General features: G+C 41.8%; 1 protein-coding gene across 14 annotated transcripts in view; it reads right to left on the bottom strand.

The window, feature by feature from the left end:
- Positions 1–4,375: 4,375 nt before the first annotated feature.
- The window catches only part of LOC136838284 (serine-rich adhesin for platelets), a 53,995-nt gene continuing 34,991 nt past the window's right edge, over positions 4,376–23,379 (bottom strand). For 10 of the 14 annotated variants that reach the window (XM_067103149.1, XM_067103150.1, XM_067103153.1 and 7 more), the window contains 6 exons: positions 20,236–20,383; positions 19,207–19,410; positions 18,950–19,081; positions 17,590–17,888; positions 10,308–15,350; positions 4,376–8,778 (listed from right to left, as the gene is read on the bottom strand). In XM_067103149.1, the coding sequence (XP_066959250.1) occupies positions 15,209–15,350; positions 17,590–17,888; positions 18,950–19,081; positions 19,207–19,410; positions 20,236–20,383 (925 nt within the window). In that variant the 3' untranslated portion in view covers positions 4,376–8,778; positions 10,308–15,208. The remainder of the gene's footprint in view (positions 8,779–10,307; positions 15,351–17,589; positions 17,889–18,949; positions 19,082–19,206; positions 19,411–20,235; positions 20,384–23,379) is intronic. The other 4 variants (XM_067103155.1, XM_067103146.1, XM_067103145.1 and 1 more) reach the window with 1 other exon arrangement.

Raw genomic sequence — 23,379 nt, 5'->3', positions numbered from 1 at the left:
TATACGTAAGTAAGTAATATATATATTTTTTATATTTTTATTTTTTCAAAAGCATAGCTAGTGAGACCATCTCGTCCTGATCTCGACCTTACGTGAATTTTTCAACTTAAATATTATAAATAAAAAACTTTAAATATACATAACACGTCCAATTTTTAAAAAATAAACGTATCGATAATTTTCATATATACTGGGATATTTTATACGTCTGCAATACATATTTTTTTTCATCTTTTTCAAAATCATGGGTATTGAGACAATCTCGCCTTAGTCTCGACCTTACGCGAGGTGTTGCAATTTTTGTTGACATAATTACTCAAAATACGGTATTTAAAAAGTACCTAACGTATCAGAAACTTTAAAAATACATTAATTAGTTTCTTTATTAATATATTCATGTATCTTATAAAGCCGTATCATTTTATTTTGAATTTTTTGTATAATTTTTTTTTTTTCAAAATCATGGATAGTGAGACAATGGCGATCTTTGCGAATTTATTTTTATTTTTTGAATTAAATATTAAAAATAAGAGGTTTTTTATATATTGAAATATAAAAAAACTTTAAAAATAAGTTCACTGTTTATTGTAGAGTGCTGATATATCTTATGAGACAGTTATATGACAGTAATTTAACTACTTTGGGATCAATAGTTCCCGAGGAGGGAATTAGAGAGGAGGTGGAACCAATCTTTGTTTCTTAAAAACTACTGAGGCTAGAGGGCTGCAAATTGGTATGGTGATCACCCACCCCCCAATCATCAAACATACCAAATTGCAGCCCTCTAGCCTCAGTAGTTTCTATTTCATTTAAGGTCAAAGTTAGCCATGATCGTGCTTCTGGCAACGATGTAGGACAGGCCACCACCGGGCTTTGGTTAAAGTTTCACGGGCCGTGGCTCATACAGCATTATACCGAGACCACCGAAAGATAGATCTATTTTTGGCGGCCTTGATTATTATGCGCTGTACGGAAAACTCTATTGCCAATTTTTATATTCAGATATTCCTTTGCCCCATAGTTGCAACCCCATACATTCCTTTGAATGACCTCATAAGTCCCAGTGCTTGCTGGTCTTTGGCCTAAATTTTATATTCAATTCCAAATGCCATTCTCCTTGCATTTTAAATCATATTTATCTATTTATATTTTTCTTATATAATAAGCGAGATCTCTTCTTCTTTCTGTGGATAGCAGGATGGAAGACAGAGAATATGAACGGAGGGACAGTAAAAGGAATGAAAGGGGTGCATAAAATATTCATTAATGCATCCCAGTATATTAAAATTGCTATAATTTTTGTCCATTTTAAAGTCATTCTTAAGTTTTTATCATCTCCAAAATTCCTATGTATTTTACCAGTCTTTGGAGACTCAATCTGGTCTGATCATGTAGGGAAAACATGAGTACTTTATATTTAATAATTCTCTTAATATACTCACTATGGTCTGCTCATGTAAGGAAATCCATAAGCATTTTATATTTAATAATTCTCTTAATATACTTTATATGGTCTGATCATATAGGGAAACCCATAAGTATTTTATATTTAATAATACTCTTAAGATATTCTAGGTGGTCTGATCATGTAAGGAAACCCATAAGTGTTTTATATTAAATAATATTCCTAATATACTCAATATGGTCTGATCATGTAGGGAAAACCAAAAGTATTTTATATTTAATAATACTCTTAATATACTTCATATGGTCTGATCATGTAGGGAAAAACTTAGGTGTTTTATATTCACCAATACTTTTAATATACTCCAGGTGGTCTGAGCATGTAGGGAAAACCTTAAGTATTTTATATTTAATACTCTTAATATACTAAATATGGTCTGATCATGTAGGGAAACCCATAAGTATTTTATATTTAATAATACTCTTAATAAATTCTAGGTGGTCTGGTCATGTAAGGAAAACCTTAAGTATTTTATATTTAATAATACTCAATATGGTCTGGTCATGTAGGGAAAAAACCATGAGTATTTTATATTTGATGATACTCCTAATATACTCAATATGGTCTGATCATGTAGGGAAAACCTTAAGCATTTTATATTTAATAATACTCCCAATATACTCCAGGTGGTCTGGCCATGTAATGAATACCATAAGTATTCTATATTTAATAAAACTTTTATTGTTCTCAGAATGGTCTGATCATGTATGGGGAAACCCACAACTATTTTATATTTAATAATACTTCTAGTATACTCCAGGTGGTCTGATCATGTAGGGAAACCCATAAGCATTTTATATTTAATAATACTCCTAATATACTCAATATGGTCTGATCACGTAAGGAAAACCTTAAGTATTTTATATTTAATACTCTTAATATACTCCAGGTGGTCTGGTCATGTAGGGAAAACCATAACATTTTATCTTTAATGATACTCCTAATATGCTCCAAGAGATCTGATCTTGTAGGGAAAGCCATAAGCATTTTATTTTTAACAATACTCTCAATATATTCCAGGTGGTCTGATCATGTAGTGAAAACCCATAAGTATTTTCTATTTAATGATATTCCTAATATACTAAGAATGGTCTGGTCATGTAGGGAAAACACTAAGCATTTTATATTTAATAATACTCTCTATATATTCCAGGTGGTCTGATCATGTAGGGAAAACCTTATGGATTTTATATTTAACAATACTCTTAATATGCTCAGAATGGTCTGGTCATGTAGGGAAAATAAGTACTTTATATTTAATAGTACCCTTAATATACTCCTGGTGGTCTGATTATGTAGAGAAATCCATAATCATTTTATATTAAATATTTTTAATGTTCTCAGAATGGTCTGATCATGTGGGGAATACCATAAGAATTTTCTATTTAATAATACTCCTAATATACTCAATATGGTCTGATCATGTAGGAAAAACCTTGAGTATTTTATATTAAATAATACTCTTAATATACTCAGAATGGCCTGGTCACATCTGGAAAATAAGTACTTTATATTTAATAATACTCTTAATGTACTCCAGGTGGTCTGATCATGTAGGGAAATCTGTATTTTATATTTAATGATACTCTTAATATGCTCAATATGGTCTGATCATATAGGAAAAACCATGAGCATTCTATATTTAATAATACTCTCTATATGTTTCAGGTGGTTTAATCACGTAGGAAAAATCATGAGTATTTTATATTTAACGGTCTTGACATACTCTAGGTGGTCTGATCATGTAGTGAAACCCGTAAGTATTTTATATTTAATAATACTTTTAATATATTCCAGTGGTCTGGTCAATTAGGCAAAACCATGAGTATTTTGTATTTAATACTCTTAACATAATCATAATGGTCTGATCATGTACTGAATACATTAAGGATTTCATATTTGATAATACTCCTAATATACTCAGAATGGTCTGATCATGTATGGGAACCATAAGTAATTTATATTCACCAATACTTTTAATATACTCCAAGTGGTCTGTTCATTTAGAGGAACCCATAAGGATTTTATATTTAATAATTCTCTTTATATACTCCAGGTTGTCAGATCATGTAGTGAAACCCATAAGTACTTTATATTTAAAATAATACTCTTAATACATTCAATATGGTCTGGTCATGTAGGGAAAACCTTAAGCATTTTATATATTTAATAATACTCTTAATATGATCCAGGTGGTCTGAACATGTATGGAAAACCTTAAGAATTTTATATTTAGTAATGCTCTTAATATACTCCAGGTGGTCTGATCATGTATGGAAAACCTTAAGGATTTTATATATAATAATACTTTTAATGTCCTCAGAAAGGTCTGGTCATGTAGTGAAAACCCTAAGTATTTTATATTTAATAATACTCTTCATATACTCCCTGTGGTCTGGTCATGTAGTGAAATCCTTAAGTATTTTATATTTAACAACACTTCTAATATACTCCAGGTGGTCTGATCATGTAGGGAAAACCATACTTTTCATATACTCAGAATGGTTTGATCATGTAGGGAAAACCTTAAGTATTTTGTATTTAAAAGCACTCTCAATATCTTGCAGGTGGTCTGATCACGTACAGAAAACGTAAGTATTTTATATTTAATAACACTTTTAATGTTCTCAAAATGGTCTGGTCATGTAGGGAAACCCATCAGCATTCAGCTAAATATCTCTCCCTTCACAATAACCCAAACACGACCAGAGACGGAGCAAACTCGTGGAGAGAACGGGAGAATAAAAGACACATTTCTTTATTACCTATGCATAATAATGTACTCGGGATGGTCTGATCACGTAGAGAAAACCATAATAATTCAGCCAAACATCTTTCCCTTCGTAACGACTCAACTTAGCCGAGACGGTTCGAACCCGCGTGGAGAGAACGGGAGAATGAAAGACACTATTCTTCATATTATTTATGCATATTTTAATGACCTTTCTTGGCAATAATCAGCAAAATTTACAACCACAGGAGAAGATGATGATGATGGTAATTAATAATAATAATAATAATAATAATAATAATAATAATAATAATGACGACAACAAATTGAGGCCCAAATTGTGCTTCTTCGACAAGGTGGCTGGAATGTGTGTGGAGACCGGGAGACCTCGGGGGGAGACTTATCACAGTTATATGTATATTTGCCCCGAGGTGGAGATCGGAGAGAGATGATTAACGTAAATAACGAACTGCTGGGGATCGAGTCGACAGAAATGGGGTTCTTTGGCATTGCAAGGCTCTTCTCTGATAGGGAAGGTCAGGAAAGGTCGGTCGGTGAAGGTCAGTGGTCAGAAAGGGTTGGTCTGTGAAGGTCAGAAAAAAAGGGTCAGTCGGAGGAGGTCGAAAACTGTAGAAAAAGTTCAGTGAAGGTCGTAAAGGTTGGTAAATGAAGGTCGAAGAGGTCAGAAAAGGTTGGTCAATGAAGGTCAATAGAGGTCAGAAAAAGTTGGTCAGAAAAAGTAAAAAAGTTCAGTCAATGAAGGTCAAAAAAGGTCAGTCAGTGAAGGTCAGAAAAGGGCAGTCAGCAAAGGTCAAAAAAGGGGTCAGTCAGTGAAGGTAAAAAAAGGTCAGTCAGTTGTCAAAAAAAGGTCAGTCAGTGAAGGTTAAAATGTTGTCAGTGAAGGTCAGAAAAGGTAAAAAAAGGTCGGTCAGTGAAGGTAAAAAAAAAAAAGTTGGTCAGAAAAGGTCAAAAAGTTCAGTCAGTGAAGGTCGGAAAGGGTAAAAAAAAAAAAAGACTGGTCAGTGAAGGTACAAAAAAGGTCAACCAACAACGGTCAAAAGCTCAGTAAATGAAGGTACAAAATAGGTCAACCAACACATGTCAAAAGGTCAGTAAATGAAGGTACAAAAAAGATCGGTCAGTAAAGGTTTTAAAAAAGTCAGTCAGAAAATGTAAAAAAGGTCAGTCAAAGGTCGGAAAACATCACAGAGGTCAAAGAAAGTCCCTAAAGGTCAGAGAAGGCCAATAAAAAAAAAAAACAGCACCGAGACAAAAAAAAAAGGTCATATTTAGCCTTGAGGTATAAAATAATGCAAATAAATACAATCGCTGTACAACAAAGTCAGGTTTTTTAATATATATATATTTATAAATTAAAAAAAAAAACACCATTAAAAAAAAATCACTTTAAAAACCATCGTATTCAGACGACAGTTTTTCCAAATGATAAAATTAATTAAAATATGTAAAAAAAAATTAAAAAAAAACATCGTATTTACAGGTTTTTTTTGTGTCTTTACGAGCTGGAAATTAAAAAAAAAAAACGACTTAACGACTTAACGACGAAATGACGATGATGGACATGACGCTCTCCCTCCAGGAAAAAAAAATATATATAAAAAAAAAAACTCACGGCGCCGAGCTCAAGTTTTTTCTTTCCGCAATTGCTTTCTTCAGAGGCCGAGCGAGCGACATTGAGATCTGGGGGTGGGGGTGGGGGGAGGGGGCGAAACCCCTGCAACATCATCTGGCAACAACAGCTTTTTTTTTTTTCAAGAGTCGGACAAAGTGACGAAAAAGCGTTTTTTTTTGTGTGTGTGGGATATGTTTTTTTTTTTTGCGAAAAGCGAAATGTCACCCCGCCCCTTACGTCGAAAGACAGCCCTCCCCCCTTCCGTCGTAGGTCCTGGTCCTCTTCCGTGGGAAGGTCCCTCCCGTTCCGTCGTAAGTCCCGCCTCTTTGTGTCGAAAGACGCGCCCCTTCCGTCGTAAGTCCCTCCCATTACGTCAAAAGCGCCGCTCTTTTCCATCAAAAGTCCCTCCCATTACGTCGAAAGCGCTGTCCTTTTCCATCAAAAGTCCCTCCCATTACGTCAGAAGCGCTGTCCTTTTCCATCAAAAGTCCCTCCCATTACGTCGAAAGCGCTGTCCTTTTCCATCAAAAGTCCCTCCCATTATTAGTCTCGCCCCTTTGCCATCAAAAGTCCCTCCCATTACGTCAAAAGCGCTGCTCTTTTCCATCAAAAGTCCCTCCCATTACGTCAAAAGCACTGTCCTTTTCCAACAAAAGTCCCTTCCATTATTAGTCTCGCCCCTTTTCCATCAAAAGTCCCTCCCATTACGTCAAAAGCACCACTCTTTTCCATCAAAAGTCCCTCCCATTATATCAAAAGCACCGCCCACTTCTGTTGAAAAGTCCCTCCCAATCTGTCAAAAGCACCGCCCTCTTCTGTGAAAAACCCCTCCCATTACGTCAAAAACTTCGCCCCCTTCCGTTGTCAGCCCGACCCCCTTTACCGGGAGAGTTTCGCAAAGCCTAAGAGACTCTGGTCACACACAGTCCGCAGGACTCCGGTCATTTATGGCCAAGGTGCCGCTGGTTATCTTAAGTTGTGCAAGTGACGACCGCAGTCGAGTCTTCGCGGGGCCGCTACGGGGTTTCTCCCGAGGCCCAAAGCGCGCCGGCCGCTGCTGCGGCGCCGCAGAAAGCCGTTCGTCCACGGCGGCCAAAACGAAGCGGAGCGGCCGGGATTCGTCCGCCTCGCGTCCGCCGTGACCGGGAACCCGAAGCCGGCACAATCGACCGGCCGCGGCAAACGCGAGGCAGCCGACGGGACCCGAAACCGGCACGCCAAACGGATCCGTACGCGGCGCGAGCCGGGCCTCGGACGGAACCCGGGCACGACGCAGGTTACAATTGGTTACAGTCGCCCGCCCTGCGGCAACCCTGCGGCAACCCTGCGGCCCTTCGAGAACAGCACCTCTGTTTATATATATATATCATCTAACGTTGTGCTTCGACACCTTTGTGGGGGGGGAATAAAACGGCCGCCTGCTCGTCTCGGCTGCGTGTTCCTGCTCGGCCGCTGCCGCTGCTGCTGCTGCTGCTGCTGATTCGTGCGGAATGCGAAATGGCGAAAATGCAGATATATGTAAGCTTAAGTTGTGCACCTCTTACGAAGTCATGGCGAGTCACCGCGGCAGCCAGCCGCTGGCCCGCCCGCCCGCCCGCCTGCTCGCTTCGGCGGCTGCTGCTGCCGCTGCCGCCGCTGCACGAAATCTCTGTTTTGCTGTTGCTGTTGCTGCTAGTATTAAACTGGTTATACACGAAACCGCGGGGGGCACGCACGCACGCACGAACGACACTGACGACGACGGCCGAAGAAAGCAATTCTGTTATTGTCCTCGAGCGAGTTCCTTGGATAATACGAAAACTCGCTGCGGTAAGAATCATCCGCGACTGCCGTTATTGCAGACGGCCGCGCACGCGCCTCTCCCGCTCGCGACTCCGCCCGCGCGCGGCGGGACAAAATAGTTACGGTAATAAGTACGCACTCGCCACGCAACCACGCACACGATATATATCTCTCTATATATATATATTGTCATTCACACGCACGCTCTCTCACGCATTCAGTGGACAGGACAGGACACACACACACACGACGATGCTTGAAGCTTTCAACGAACGCACGCGCGCGCGCGTGCTCGCCTCGAGGTGGGGTCTTGCGAGACGTGCGCGCGGCTACGCGCGCACTGGAATGTGTATGCTGTATATACGTACGTACGTCCTACCTACATGCGTTACATTATACTCGTACATACGAACGACATCGACTGACGGAGGGCGGACACGGACGCGTTCCCCGCGCGCGGCGCCTAACTTACGTCTAAAAGACTCGACTCTGAATCTCCAGTTTGGATTTAAGTTTCCACTCGTGAAATCAAAAGGATTCATTCGGGATCAAAGAGCACTGACGCGAGTCCCGAATCCCGAAGACCGAGGATTCGTTCGGGTCGCCTCGGGATTCGTCGAGGATTCCGAGAGAGCTCCACTTCCGTGCTCCGTAAATCCCCGGCACTGGCTCCGCGCCTCCGGGATTACAAGCGCCGAGGAATGCCTCCAGAGTTGTAAATCCCTTACGTTTTAACTCGGTTTTTACTCACAAAATCAAGATTCCTCAAGGATTCCGCGAGCTTCAAATCTCACCCGTCAACTCCATTTTTTAAAGTTTCTATTCACAAAGTCCGGGATTCCTACTTCAGGATTCCCAGCTCTAAATTCCCACTGTCGCCTCAAGGTTCTGTTCACACAGTCAGGGATTCCTTCTTCGCAATCGATTCCAGATTCCCAGCTCTCAAAAATCCCTAAGGTCAACTCAAGTTCCTATTCACATAATCTTGGATTCCTACTTCAGGATTCCCAGCTCTAAATTCCCACTGACAACTCTAGGTCCTGTTCACACAAGCAGCGATTCCTTCCTCTTCAGGATTCCTCCTCCTTCAGGAATTATTCCGGATTTCTTCGGGATTCCCAGGGCAGGTCGTCGGAGCCTTCCCTACTGGCCGGAGTCACCTCAGAACTGTCGTGGGGGGGAGGAAGGATTAATATTGTGATGATAAATAATAATAATATAATTATTTTGGTGGAATACTTAATATATTCAGAGATATATAAAAACACTATTCAAATATTTTATATATAAGAGAAAAACATTGGTGGAATATTTTATTCATGAGAAATATAAAAATATTGATCAAATATTTTATATATAAGAGAAAAACATTGGTGGAATATTTTATTTATGAGAGAAATAGAAAAATATTTGATAAAATATTTAATATATAAGAGAAAAACATTGGTGGAATATTTTATTTATGAGAGAAATATATCAAAATATTGATCAAATATTTTATATATAAGAGAAAAACATTGGTGGAATATTTTATTTATGAGAGAAATATATCAAAATATTGATCAATATTTTATATATAAGAGAAAAACATTGGTGGAATATTTTATTTATGAGAGAAATATATCAAAATATTGATCAATATTTTATAAGAGAAAAACATTAGTGGAATATTTTATTTATGAGAGAAATATAAAAATATTGATCAAATATTTTATATACGAGAAAAAGAAATAAAAATATTGATTAACAATTTGTATAAAAAACATAAATATTGATTAATAATTTTACATGTGAGAAAAATATTGATAAAATATTTGATATATATAAAAATAGCCAACATTCATCTCCGAGGAAATTGCGTACAGATATCTTACAGTTGATTCAAGTGTCTAAGCCACTTAATGGGACAACTTAACGTAACTTTCATTCCGACAAGTGTTTTTGGGGTAGGAAAGTGTCTGGGCCACTTACCAAGACAACTTAATGCCTACGAACAGTTACAACTTAACGTAACCCTCGTTCCAACAAGTGTTTTTGGGTAGGAAAGGTGTCTGGGCCACTTAACGGGACAACTTAATGCCTACGAACAGTTACAACTTAACGTAACTTTTGTACCGACAAGTCTTTCAGGGGAAAGTGTTAGGCCACATAACGGGACAACTTTAATGCCTACGAACAGCTACCAACTTAACGTAACTTTTGTACCTACAAGTGTTTCAAGGAAAAGTGTCTATGGCACAACTTAATGCCTACGAACAGTTACCAACTTAACATAACTTTTGTACCAACAAGTGTTTCAGGGGAAAGTGTCTATGGCACAACTTAATGCCTATGAAGTTACCAACTTAACACAACTTTTGTACCAACAAGTGTTTCAGGGAAAAGTGTCTATGGCACAACTTAATGCCTATGAAGTTACCAACTTAACATAACTTTTGTACCAACAAGTGTTTCAAGGAAAAGTGTCTATGGCACAACTTAATGCCTATGAAGTTACCAACTTAACACAACTTTTGTACCAACAAGTGTTTCAGGGAAAAGTGTCTATGGCACAACTTAATGCCTACGAACAGTTACCAACTTGACGTAACTTCCGTTCCGACAAGTTTTCGGAGGCAGACGAGCGTCTACGCCACAACTTAACACCTAAGAAGAGTAACTTGAGAGCTACCGCAACTTTCGTGCGAGCAACTTACCACGTGTACCTGCTGGCATGAAAAAGAGGGGAAAAACAAGGTGCAGGTATTAGACACGAATTAAAAATCAGGGAGTCGAGTGTTTTTCCAGAGTTTTATTTCAGTTTATTACAAAAGGAACAAGACGCAACAGTTTGCGGATGACTGAAGAGCAGCGGCCTTTGCAAAATAGATATATATATAAACATTATATTGAGTCAAACATCTAAAAAATGACATTTTGCAAAATATATATATATGACATTGTGGTGTCTCAATATGTCGCAGGCCGACAAGCCTGCCCGAATGCAACAAACTGCGAAAGGAAACAAAAATCGTCTGCGGGTTAAGATGCAATGCGCTCACGTCCGTACGCACAGCACGTACGGCCTCTCTCGCTCACGCCTCCAGTCTGGCACGGCGTACGATCACGGCATGCAGCGGACTGGCAGGGCGTACGCCGCCCCGAAGTTAATGCATGATCAGAGGACCAGGATACACCCTCATCGAATAAGGTGCGCCGAGGGTGCGTACCACCGCTAATTGCATACGTACCACAACTATCAACCGAGTACGTACATCAGTCACTAACTGCGGACATCGCCAACTGATTATCCAGTAAATCTGAAGAAATATTTCTAATCTTTTATATAAAAATGCTGCGTGACTCCGTACTGCTGCCAGTCAGCTGTACGCCGTACATTCAGCTCGACACACACGTAAAACAATCTACTCAGACGGACAAACTAATCGGCAGAGTTCCGTACGGCAATCCGTCTGGTTTCGTGAGCGGTAAGCCTTCGACAAACATGTTCGTGCAAACGTACGCTCGGTGAGCAGTCGGCCCTTCGTTCTCTGGACGTATTCGTGCAGTCGGAACTTCGGAAGTTCAAGCAAAGGTGCAATATTATTCTCCTTGCATGTCAATACACTTTTATCTATTCGTTAATTCGTTAACTTTTTTTTAATAATACATTTTACACCAAAGAGACAACACGTGAACAAACTGAAGTCTGTCAAATTATTCCAAAATGTCAAATTGAAAAGAATTTTGTAATTTTTATGTATTTTTCCCAATGTACGAACCTACGACTCATTTATTGAATCGTCCTCGAAAAACAAAATCCTAACGCTGCACGTACAATGTACGAAGCAGTGGGGATCACCCACGCTGACGGGGTAATTCCACGAATGGCGAAACATTCGCGGGATTCGTAGGCACGCATCATTATTGTCCAGAAGATGAAACCTATTCATATGGAACAAGTCCACCAAAGGCGCCACTGACTTGAAATTCAAGAGGAGAATAGCATTAGGGTAGCAATGCACTGCACCTTTGCTTGAACTTCTGAAGTTCCAATTCCACAGTCCAGCAGTGTGAGGAATAAAGGACCTCCAGAACTTTGGAGAAGTTTGACAGCTAGGCACATTTTGAAGGAGATTCCATTTCAATAAATCCAGCTACGATCGCTAATTGACGCAGACGAAAGGAATCCCCGCTCGCGAGACCAGAGGGATTACCGTACGCCACAAGCAGTTGGAGGGAGCGTATGCTATGCGGAATAATCTCCATTATCATTAACGGCAGGACGTGCAAATTAAAAATGTCAGCTGCGAATGACTGTGTTCTCTACTCCCGCCAACCTACAAGCCAAGTGATTCGTGCACGGTCTGCAAAGTCACGAGTCACGTTGCAAAGGGGGTGAATCCGGCTTAACGTACCATGCTCCACTCGCACGCATATGCACACACCGTTCGTACAAAATTGATATAAAGAAAAAAATATTATCTACGGGCCAAAGGCATATACTAAGACGTCCATCCACCTTCCAGCTGTCGAACGGATAACCTCTGAGAATTACGTACTGAATAATGCTAAATTTAAGGTCAGTCCTCGACGCAAAAGCAACTTTGAGCCTCAAATAACTCCCGAGGAAGTTTGTTTCGGAGTTTTGCGAAGTTTTTCCACGAAGCCGAGTCTTCCGTTTATAATTCAGGCGCTCGTCAGAATAAGTCGGTGTCCCATTTTCTCCAGAAAACCTAAGAATTGTATCGTTTTGCAAAACGAATCTTCACACCTGCCAACTGTACGTTAAAGGCTGCGCGTACAAGTTTTTTTTAAGTTTGCGTCGCTAAACGAATCCCTAAACTATTTGAAATCATTACAGAATTGTTCGAGTTGGTTACTGTACTCTTCACATCTACTGAAGAACAGTACGATGTAATGTCAGTACAGTACTGCAGGATTTATCATCCTAGAATACAGTACTGATGTGCAGACTATTCATAGAGAAATATTCACTATTATACTGCCCTGAAATGGTAAACTGCAACATTTTTGAAATCGAGCAACTGAGAGATAGAATACCAGGGTACGTACAGTGGATCTCCTCGGATTCGCGGCTTTAACTATCCGCGGATTTTTCTGGGGACCGTACGTACACGTTCGCGGAAAATTCGCATTATTTTCCATAGAGAAATATTCACTAATTACTGTATTTTCATATCATTTTCGCGACTATATGCATTTTTTGTGATAAAATGATTAAAATACTCAGGAATATTTATTTTTAGAGTTTTTATTGGTGTTTGAACTATTAAAATACTCAAGTACAAGCATTTTTAGAGGGTTTTTTTAGCGTTCGAACCGTCAAAACATGCAGACGTAGGCGTTTTTAGAGGGGCGTCAAGTATCTGCTTAATTTAGCTTTTTCGGGGAATCCTCCTATGCGTTCCAATAATGGAGGTATTGCACTTGTACTGAGAAACTTTTAAAACAACGCGAGTCAAAGGCGTGTCTTCCATTTATCCGTGACCTCAGACAGCGGACTAGTGACCGAGTTAGATAACTATCTTCTTATGTCAACACAGGTCACGAGGTGATGACATCATATCTTAAAACACTGGAAAATATTACCCATAATTCCCAGGCAGGCCGTTCGAACGCAGGAAGATGGACGTTCCGAGCCATCAAAAAACATACGTAACTTCAAAACTACCATACAGAGGACTTGTCGAGGAAGTTTTCTTCTAGAACTTCTAAAAAGAAGTTGTCTTTCATAAATAAAAACTGTCAAAAGATATATTTTCTAAAGACAAAAAGCGGTTCTACTGGAATATGCAATTAAATAACAAAAACGACATATTTAACAGTTCAAAGTACGACGAAAACAAAACCTGTCCTGTTGGACGTAAAAGCAACCTGGATCTTCCCTAGATAGTGACCCCCGACAGAGTTCGGGGGTCGTTATCTAGGACTGATATATATTGGGGGTCATTATCTAGGACTAATATTTCTTGGGGGTCATTATCTTTATATGATATTAAATCTTTTATGTTTTTACGATCATCCACAGAGGCCTCTGCAAAGGTGGAGGGTATATACCGGGATAAAGCCCCTGTGGGGGGTCATGCTCTAGGAAAGGTCCAGCAACCTATTAGGCAAGTAGCCGAGATATTTTCTCGTACGCAAGAACTAGCGGGAACAGAGTAGCAGTTTTTTTTATATTACTTTATCCAATAAAGTCTTCTAAAGATTACAATTACTTCTTTCTGTAAAGTAACGAAAAACTCATTAAATAGCTTTATAAAAAAATGGAATATTATTTTTTTCAATACTTTATTCAATAAAGTTTAATAAAATTACTAAAAATTCGTTTTATAAAAAGCAAAACGTCAATTTTTTCATTACTTGATTCTGTAAAGTGAAAAACATTGTCAAATTTAGAAAAATACATTAAAAAACATGATTCTTGCAGAAATTGATAAAAATTGAGGGTGTTCCTGACTTTATTTAATAAAGTAATAAAAAAACTGAGGCGTTCAGCATTCGAGGGGCTCTCACCCCCCCAAAAAAATGTTGGAGTTACGAGCCATCAAAGTTTGGGAAAGTCGAACTGTTCTAATTTTTTTATTTTTCAATATACAAAGTTGAATTCTGAATGATACAAAGTATTTGCAATCAGGAATAGAATACTATGCATAAAAAAATGATAGTTCAACCCAAACCCCCTTTTTTCGGGAAAAAAGGGGGATTGTTTTAAAGCCGATCAGGCGATATATGCCACTTTCAAAATTCGGGCCGAGAGGTCCTTTTCGTGCTGAACGCCTGAATGCGAAAAAGCTAAATAAATATATTAAGTGTCATTCTCACGGAACATTCAGAGGAGTGACAGAAAAATTCTAAAGAGTTGGAAAAATACACATAACAATAAATCATTCTCACGGAACGTTGAACACAGTAACAAAAGTGTCTCTCAAAATTTGGAAAAATACATAAAAACAAAAAATCTCAACATTGCGGAACATTCCATGACAAAACGGGGGCGGCTTATTGCTGGAAAGTTCCAGTTTATCACCTGGAACATTCCAAAGCCTCTCAAAAGTACGAAAAATATATATAAAAATATTAAAAAACACAAATGGACATTCCTCTAAGTCAGTGGCTCTCAAATTTCGTGAAGTTATGATATAAAGGAACGAAAAATAACGGAACGTTTCATTTCTGATGCAATTTCTATGTGACGAATTCATTTTACTTTGACTCAAGTCTTCAAAAATGAGGAATTTAGACTTCAGACGTGATTCTGTTGACAAAAATTTAAAATTAAGGCATTGTTCCTTTAATTTCTTCGAAGAATTTAGACTTTAGACGTGATTCCGTTGACAAAAAATTAAAATTGAGGCATCGTTCCTTTAATTTCTTCGAAGAATTTAGACTTTAGACATGATTCCGCTGACAAAAAATTAAAATTGAGGCATCGTTCCTCTTACTTCTTCGGTAACCAATAGAAAATAACATTTAGAAAGTCCCTCGTTACCCCAAGTTTGAGAACCACTGCTCCGAACACACTTAAAAATACACAGCGGAACATTCCGTAAAAGGGGGGAAAAAGGAAAGATAAAATTGCTACGCCGTCCATTCACTGGTGCACAGCGAAATGCAGGAGGTGTAGGTTGGGATAGGTAGGAGGCACCGTGACGAGCGCCAGGACCGAGCAGAGAGTCAGGGAGCCTAAAACTATGTCAAGAACTCTGGGACACTGTACCTTGCCCAACCGGAAGCTTGCGTGAGACAAAACGACAAAAAATGAAACTTAGACCTGTCATTCTCTCTACCGCGAATCGACCCGGTCTTTCAGATCCACGGTCGATTCTGCTCGAGCGGACGAGGAGAGGGCCGTTCGACGGGGCGGCGGTAGCGGCAGCAGCAGGGGTGAGAGTAATTTAGGCGTGGGGTCAGGGTGGGTGGGTGGGTGGGCCAGTGATAGCGAGAGCGAGTGCTGCTAAATTCCAAAGCCGTGATAAAAAAAAAAAAAAAAAGTTTGATGATAATTTTGCCGTTACAAACCAGCGTAAAGTGTGTGGGGGACTTCTTCGGGGGGGGAGGAGGGTTGCAAAGAGAGATATAGAGGTAGAGACACGCGACCGCGTCGAACGGCCCTCTCGGCTCGCCGTACTCGACAAGACACTTGAGAAATGTAAGTATACGTTGCTACTTGAATGAAGTGTAAAAAAACGCCTGGATCAATCATGGTATAAAAACAGTGGAAAGTGAGAGAGAGAGAGAGAGAGAGAGGGAGCGAGAGAGAGAGCGAAAGAGTATGAGGGAGAGAAAGAGGTGCGAGAGAGAGGAGCGAAAGAGTGCGAGGCAGCGGCAGGGGGGAGTAGACACGAGATGACGGAGAGACGGCAGGTGAAGTATTTACGAAAAGGCGACACGCCCAAGAATCACGGGATTACGAGGAGGGTAAAGAACGAGGAGACGAGAGAACGAGGAGACTCGAGATTCGAAGAGACGGACGGAGGGGCAACGGAGAGGGCGAGAAAGAGCGGAAGGGAAGGAACGAGGGAGGGAGGGCAGAAAGAAGACGGAGGTCGGACGTGAGACGTACGGAGGTCGATCGAGAAGACGAGACCTCGTCCTCACAAGGAGCCAAGCGGAAGGAAGAGAAAGAGATCTTTGAGGAGGTTCGACGAGGAGGAGGAGGAGGAGGAGGAGGAGGTTGAGGAGGAGGAGCAGGAAACAACCACACGAAGTCACAGCACCACGAGCAACAGGAGGAGGAAGAAGAAGAAGATTAAGGAGAGGCACAGAAGCGTCGTCACCAACGCCGTCGACAAACGGATGTCGGCACCGGCTCCGGCGTCTTCCCGGGGGCATTGCGGCGGCTGTCGCTGTCGATGTTGGCAACAGAAGACACGTTGGCAGGTGGGGCTACCGCGTCTATGCCAGTGCCAGCTTCGGGGTGGGAGGTCAGTCTCTTTTTCAGTCTCATTTGGGGTTGGGGCGGGTTGGGAGAGAGAGAGAGAGAGAGAGAGACAGGTAGCGAGATAGCAAGAGAGAGAGAGAGAGAGAGAGATAGAGAGCGAGAGAAAGAGCAAGAGAGAGAGAGAGAGAGAGAGAGAGAGAGAGAGAGAGAGAGAGAGAGAGAGAGAATATGCCGAGTGTGTGTGGGTGCACTCTAAGTTCTATAAACGAGAAGCTTTGGTGGCGTAAAGTATTCTTATATAATAATGAATAAGTCTAAGTAACACTTCTAAGTCAAAAGTGAGAGATGTATGTATATCTAGTTCTAACTGAGGACATTTTTTCCACTTCTAATTCTAAGTCAAAAGTTATGATGGAAACAAATCCTTAATAATAATAATAATAATAATAATAATAATAATAATAATAATAATAATAGTAATAATAATAATAATAATCAAACAGGCGACAGTACCGAGAGGGAGAGACAACGAAACTCGTCAACTGTGATTATTTTAGGGAACTTTGGGGTTTGTGAGTTCGTACGATGTTGCACGAATTCCAGCTTCGTCCGGGACGTACAGGATCGTCTATTAGTGCGTGCGATTCGTGTAATTATACGAATCACGCCGATACGTAATGTCATTAAAGGATTATTAACAATACAAGATGTTAGGTGTAAGACTTTGGACGCAAGAGCTGGGGAAAAACATTTGAAAAACTATTACGAAACGCGAGACATGAAAATGTGAATCTGAAACACATTCGTGCATGATTCGCGTAACGATACGAACCACGCTCGCACGTAACGCGGTTACCGTTAATGTGACAAGACGTTAGGTGTAGGATTTTAGACGCAAGAGCTGGGAAAAAACCATAAAAAAACTAATGAATTCGAACGCAAATCTGCAACACGTCGCACGACATCAACCGAGCTTCGTCGTCTCGCCCTGCGTTACCGTCGCCTGCTGTCCGTGACGAAAGAAAACTCAAAAACTCAAAAAAAAAAAAACTTTAAAACACACCAAAGTAAAGTGGCACTTAGACCCCTACCTGACAGTCGGCCCAAAACCGTCGTCCGTGGACCCGGTTCTCGACAGGCTCGACCCCCTCAGGGTGGTCGGCCTGGACGACCGCTCGGTCTGGGTCGCCGCGTTGACCATGCCGCAGCCGCTGTTGCTGCTGTTGACGGACGCAGCCTCCGCGCTGCTGACGGAGCTCTCGGTGGAACTCGGGGTGGATCCCACCGTCTGCTGTTGCTGCTGCTGCTGTTCCAGATTCTGCGCCAGCTGCTGTTGCAGGAGGCGAATGGTTCGGTCCCTCTCCTGCAGCTGTTGTTGGAGTAGCACCACCTGGGAATAGGAATGTGTTTCAGTCAGCCGTCGTCGGCGGCGCCCTCCCCACCCGTATTTGAAAGCGTTTGTTTAAAAATGTAAAAAGTGTCTCTGAAACGCTAAGTTACTCGACTCTGGACTTATCAAATTGTAAAATGTGTAACGTTTTGTATAAAAAGGCAAGGTTGGGGTAATGACTGGTGGTCAGGAATGGATGAATCCATTTTCAGTTACCTCTTCCGGAGGAAATTGATTCGGAATTCGACTCAATCGAATCTCGACGCTTCTTCCGGAACGGATTAGTCGTCATTCTCAAGCATACGGCGTACACCCTATTCCAGCCATCACTCTGAAGCTTACAGAATACACCCTATTCCTGCTGTCATTCTAAAGCATAAGGAATACACCCTATTCCTGCCGTCACTCTGAAGCATAAGGAATGCACCCTATTCCGTCAATCATGCAAATAGGAATTGGAATTAGAATATTAAATTCAGGCCAAAGGTCGATCCAAGCTGGACCCTACAATGTCATTCAGCACTGACAAGTAAAAAGAGAGGAATGGAAAGGTTTGAAAGGTGTAACAGGAGGAACGGAAAGGTTTGAAAGGTGTAACAGGAGGAACGGAAAGGTTTGAAAGGTGTAACAGGAGGAACAGAAAGGTTTGAAAGGTGTAACAGGAGGAATGGAAAGGTTTGAAAGGTGTAACAGGAGGAATAGAATGGTCTGAAAGGTATAAGTAACAAGAGGAATAGAATGGTTTTAGGAGAGAGAGAGAGAGAGAGAGAGAGAGAGAGAGAGAAGATATTTCAGCGCCCTATATATTTTTGCATGATGAAGAATCACGGAAAAAACATCCGAAAATCACGCACACAAACGACACCGTTCAAGAAAGCAGACACGCACATACACACGACATCGTCGAGACACACGCACACACTCAAGCACGCACGAAAACAGCACAGACAAGCAGGCGACTCTAAGCCGACAGCGGGCGAACTGTAATCCGACAGCCTAACGTAACCTTCACCGAAGCATCTCGCCTCCGGCAGGCACCTGAAGGAGGTACCGAGCCTCACCTGTCTGCGGAGGTCCACGTTCTCCTGCGACAGCTCGTTGAGGGAGGGCGCCCCCGAGTCCTTCTCCCCGTTGATGCCCCCCGGGGAGGTCACCGTCGAGTCGCTGCCGGCTAGACTCAGGTACAACGAGTTCTGGAATGTCGGAAGTCGTCGGGGGTGAATAGGGTTCTTCATCTTCTGAATAATATTAATAATAATAATACATCAACAACCTCAGACTCCCTTAAAACCGACATCGACGACCCCAACTCCCTCACCCTCAAGTTGACGTCGAAGGGGTTGATGGTGTCCGCAACCTGCAGGACCCTCCTCAGGCGGAGCAGCATCGTCTTCAGGGACGTCACGTCCTGGCACATGTAGTGGTAGGCCGTGCGGTCGACGAAGACGCCTCCGCCCCCTCCCACTCCCGTCGGGGTGCCGCAGGGCCCCACGCTGCCCCCGTCCATCTCCGTTAGGCCGCCCTGTGGTGGTTATAATAACAATAATAATCTTCGTCGAGTTAGGTAGGTTTAAATCGCCTGCTTTAATCAATCGCACGTCAGTCGTTAATATTCGCGGCAAGTCCAGTCGTTAGCGATCGATCGTACGTCAACCAAACGACATTCCCGTCGAGGGAAGCCGTTTCAAAATACTCGCTTTAATCAATCGATCGTGCGTCAGTCGAGCGGTAATCTGGTCAAGTTGTTTCGTCTGGAGCTGCTAACATTAATCGATCGTGTGTGATTCAAGAAATAATCTTCTCAAGGTATAACTTTGGCAATCAAAGAATAAGCTTGTCAATTAGATATTAATCTTGTCAATCAAAGAATAATTTGGCAATCATGGAATAATCTTGTCAACCAAAGAATAATCTTGTCATCAGAAAATAATATTGTCAATCAGAAAATAATCTTGTCAATTAGAAAATTAGCTTAGCAATTAAAGAATAACCTTCTCAATCAGAGAATAACCTTGCCAACAAAAGAATAATCTTGTCAATCAGAAAATAACCTTGGCAATCAAACAATGATCTAGTCAATCAAACAATAATCTTGTCAATCAAACAATAATCTTGTCAATCAAACAATAATCTTGTCAATCAAAATATTATCTTGGCAATCAAAGAATAACCTTAGCAATCAGATAATAATCTTGTCAATCAGAAAATAAACTTGGCAATCATAGAATATTCTCGTCAAGCGACATCGTTTCAAACTACTCGCCGCAATCACCCATACGTCACCCCAACCCGAACGTTCCTCAACGAGGCCTCGTCCGATCCAAACGACTCGAGCTCCGGAACTAACCTGCCGCGGAGGCCTGAGAACCGTGGGCCTCCTGGTCTCCGCGGAGAGATCCGCCGAGGAGCTGCTCAGCCGCGGGCGGGAAGTCCGCCCTCCTCCGCTTCCGCCTCCGCCTCCGCTGCTGGTGGTGCTGCCGTCCCTCGATACGCATCTGCAAGGTCGACGGAAGGATTAGGATTGGGAAGCGACTCTCTCGAGCGTTTCGGGGTGTGATTGCTCTGGCTAGGATGGGATAGGATTAACTGGGATTGATTAGGATTGGCTACAACTGATTAGGATTGGACAGGGCTGGCTAGGATCGGATATGATTGGCTACAATTGACTAGGATATGATAGGACAGGGCAGGATTGGATTGGCTAGGATTGGATAGGATTGCAAAGTTGACAGAAGGATCAAGGATTGGCTACAACTGACTAGGATTGGACAGGACTGCAAAGTTGACCGAAGGATTAGGATTGGTATAAGACACTCTAGAGGATTTGGGAATGCAACTGCTCTGCCTGGGATTGGATAGGATTGGCTGGGACCGGACAGGACTGGATTGGCTAGGATTTGTGTACAAATCCCCTTTGGGGCTGAGTTACTCCAAGGGATTACTTGTCTACTCCAAGGAACTGCTCCTATACCCCAAGGAACTGTTCCTATACCCCAAGGAACTGCTCCAATACCCCAAGGAACCACTCATCACCCACATACCCCAAAGCAACCACTCCGTATCGCACAACAGACTCGCCAAGGTCCTAAATCGACCTTCCCAAAAGGACTCAAGACGGTCCGGCCATGTCGTGAGAAAAGGGAGATCTCGAACCGCCCACCGACACCACTCACATGATCAGGGCGGACGAGCAGTACCGATAGTACATGACGTCACTTCGCGAGACACTTGACAACACTTGAGTGACAACGGCACTTTCTGGCCGTGGAGTGAGAGAGAGAGAGAGAGAGAGAGAGAGAGAGAGAGAGAGAGAGAGAGCACGGACAGACGCGCACGGACACCAACCACGATCGACGAAAAAGTACCACTGATATAGAATCATGACGAGTGGTTCCTGACCCAACCTGATCCTTCCACCCCCAAAAAACCGGATAGAGGAACCAGTTGATAACCCATACCCCTACTTGGCCCACCCCTAAAGGGAGGCTACGCCCCCTCCAACCCTTAAAGGGGGGGACTAAACATCCCTTAGGGAGCTAGGAGTCAAGGGGTTACCCTTAGGGCTTAAGGGGTGGACAAACCTGTAAATGATATCGCATTTCATTGTTAGTTACGAAAATGGTTTATGTAACTGAGAGAGAGAGAGAGAGAGAGAGAGAGAGAGAGAGAGAGAGAGAGAGAGAGAGATTTACAACACCTGCTTCCAAGGTTAATATATATATATATATATATATATCTCGCCTGTCTCAATTCTTTTTAGGTCAGTAAGAGAGAGAGAGAGAGAGAGAGAGAGAGAGAGAGAGAGAGAGAGAGAGAGAGAGAGAGAGAGAGAGATTCGACTTACCTGTCTCTCATCCTGATGGCACAGCACAGGTAAGGGGCTGACAACAAATTAGGGCACCACATGGACCCCTAAAATTCAGGGCAATAAGATCCCTAAGGACCCCTAAAATTTAAGGTACCAGGACCCCCTTTGGACCCCCTAAAATTTAGGGCACAAGGACCCCTTAGGACCCCCTAAAATTTAGGGCACAAGGACCCCTAAAATTTAAGGTACCAGGACCCCTAAAATTTAGGGCACCAGTTCATATTTAGTATTAGCCATTATATCACTAATTGGCAACTCATCTTTTTCACTTGTTCCTCACTCCGTCTCTCACTTGTTCCTCACTCCTTCCCTCCTCCCTCCCTCCAACACTTAACCTCCTCCTACCTCCAACACTTTCACTCTCTTCTCCCCCAGTGTTGGAGAAAGGTCCAAAAGATTAATATCACGCCAATAATTATCTTCTTGAGGGGGAGAGGTGGTATTCCGTGACGTCACTTCGATGGTGATGACGTAACCGTGACGTCACTTATGTCAACAAAAGTCATATTTCAACTTTTTAATCTGATTAAAAATATGATAAAAAAAATGTTTATATTGAAGATAAGATTATTAATAACAAAAGGGGGTGGATGGTGATAAGAGAGAGAGAGAGAGAGAGAGAGAGAGAGAGAGAGAGAGAGAGAGAGAGAGAGAGAGAGAGAGAGAGAGAGAGCCCGTTAGGTCCACATATAGACAAGTGTGCTCGGCAGATCGTGACGTGCGTAAAATTCCGGCGAACAGGTGATGGCAACACCGCCGTCCCGCGAGCGAGTGGTGTCTCTCTCTCTCTTTCTCTCAATTCTCAATCTTTATCTCTCTCCTTATCTATCTATCGTCTATTTTTATCTCTCTCTCTCTCTCCAAATTCTTACTCTCTCTCTCTCTCTCTCTCTCTATCAATACTCTACGTCCACCTTTCTCTCTCTCTCTCTCTCTCCCGTCACTTAATAAGGCTTCCCCATATATACTGTATATAATCTGCTAGAGAGAGAGAGAGAGAGAGAGAGAGAGAGAGAGAGAGAGAGAGAGAGAGAGAGAGAGAGAACTAGCTCTGACTAAGCTTGACGTAACTTAAGAAACTTAATGAAGTTGTGTAATGACCTTTTCTCTCTCTCTCTCTCTCTCTTTGGCCTTCTTTACTCTCTCTCTCTCTCACTCACACAATCTCTCTCTCACTCTTTCTCTCACGGCAAACAAAAATCGTCTCCGTAAACAAACAATTGGCAACTCTCCCTTTAAAAAAGGTGCCACAACTTCATTAAAATCCGCTAAAACGACGATAACTACTTTAATCTCGGCGTGACGGACACACGCACGCACACACACATACCCTGGCGTTACGGACACACAAAGGCGTGCACGGACACCGGATTAAAGCCGCGTACGATTAAATAAAAAGACAAATTAGGCGACAATTCCCGTAGCCTCAATTCCCACTTCCTCTGACAATTTCCGAACTTTCATGACCGGTCTGCTGATGACGTCACAGTCACGTGACCGACTTTAGGCTTGCCAAAAGGGGGGAAACGGGTGACCTGATGGTTTCGTCAGGTCAAAATAGACTTTAAATAGACTTTATATAGATTTAAATAGACTTTTATATCTATTAATAGAAGGCATTCG

Source organism: Macrobrachium rosenbergii, unplaced genomic scaffold (assembly GCF_040412425.1).
Source record: "Macrobrachium rosenbergii isolate ZJJX-2024 unplaced genomic scaffold, ASM4041242v1 60, whole genome shotgun sequence".
Taxonomy (NCBI): domain Eukaryota; kingdom Metazoa; phylum Arthropoda; class Malacostraca; order Decapoda; family Palaemonidae; genus Macrobrachium; species Macrobrachium rosenbergii.
This window is presented reverse-complemented; position numbering and strand designations above follow the sequence as displayed.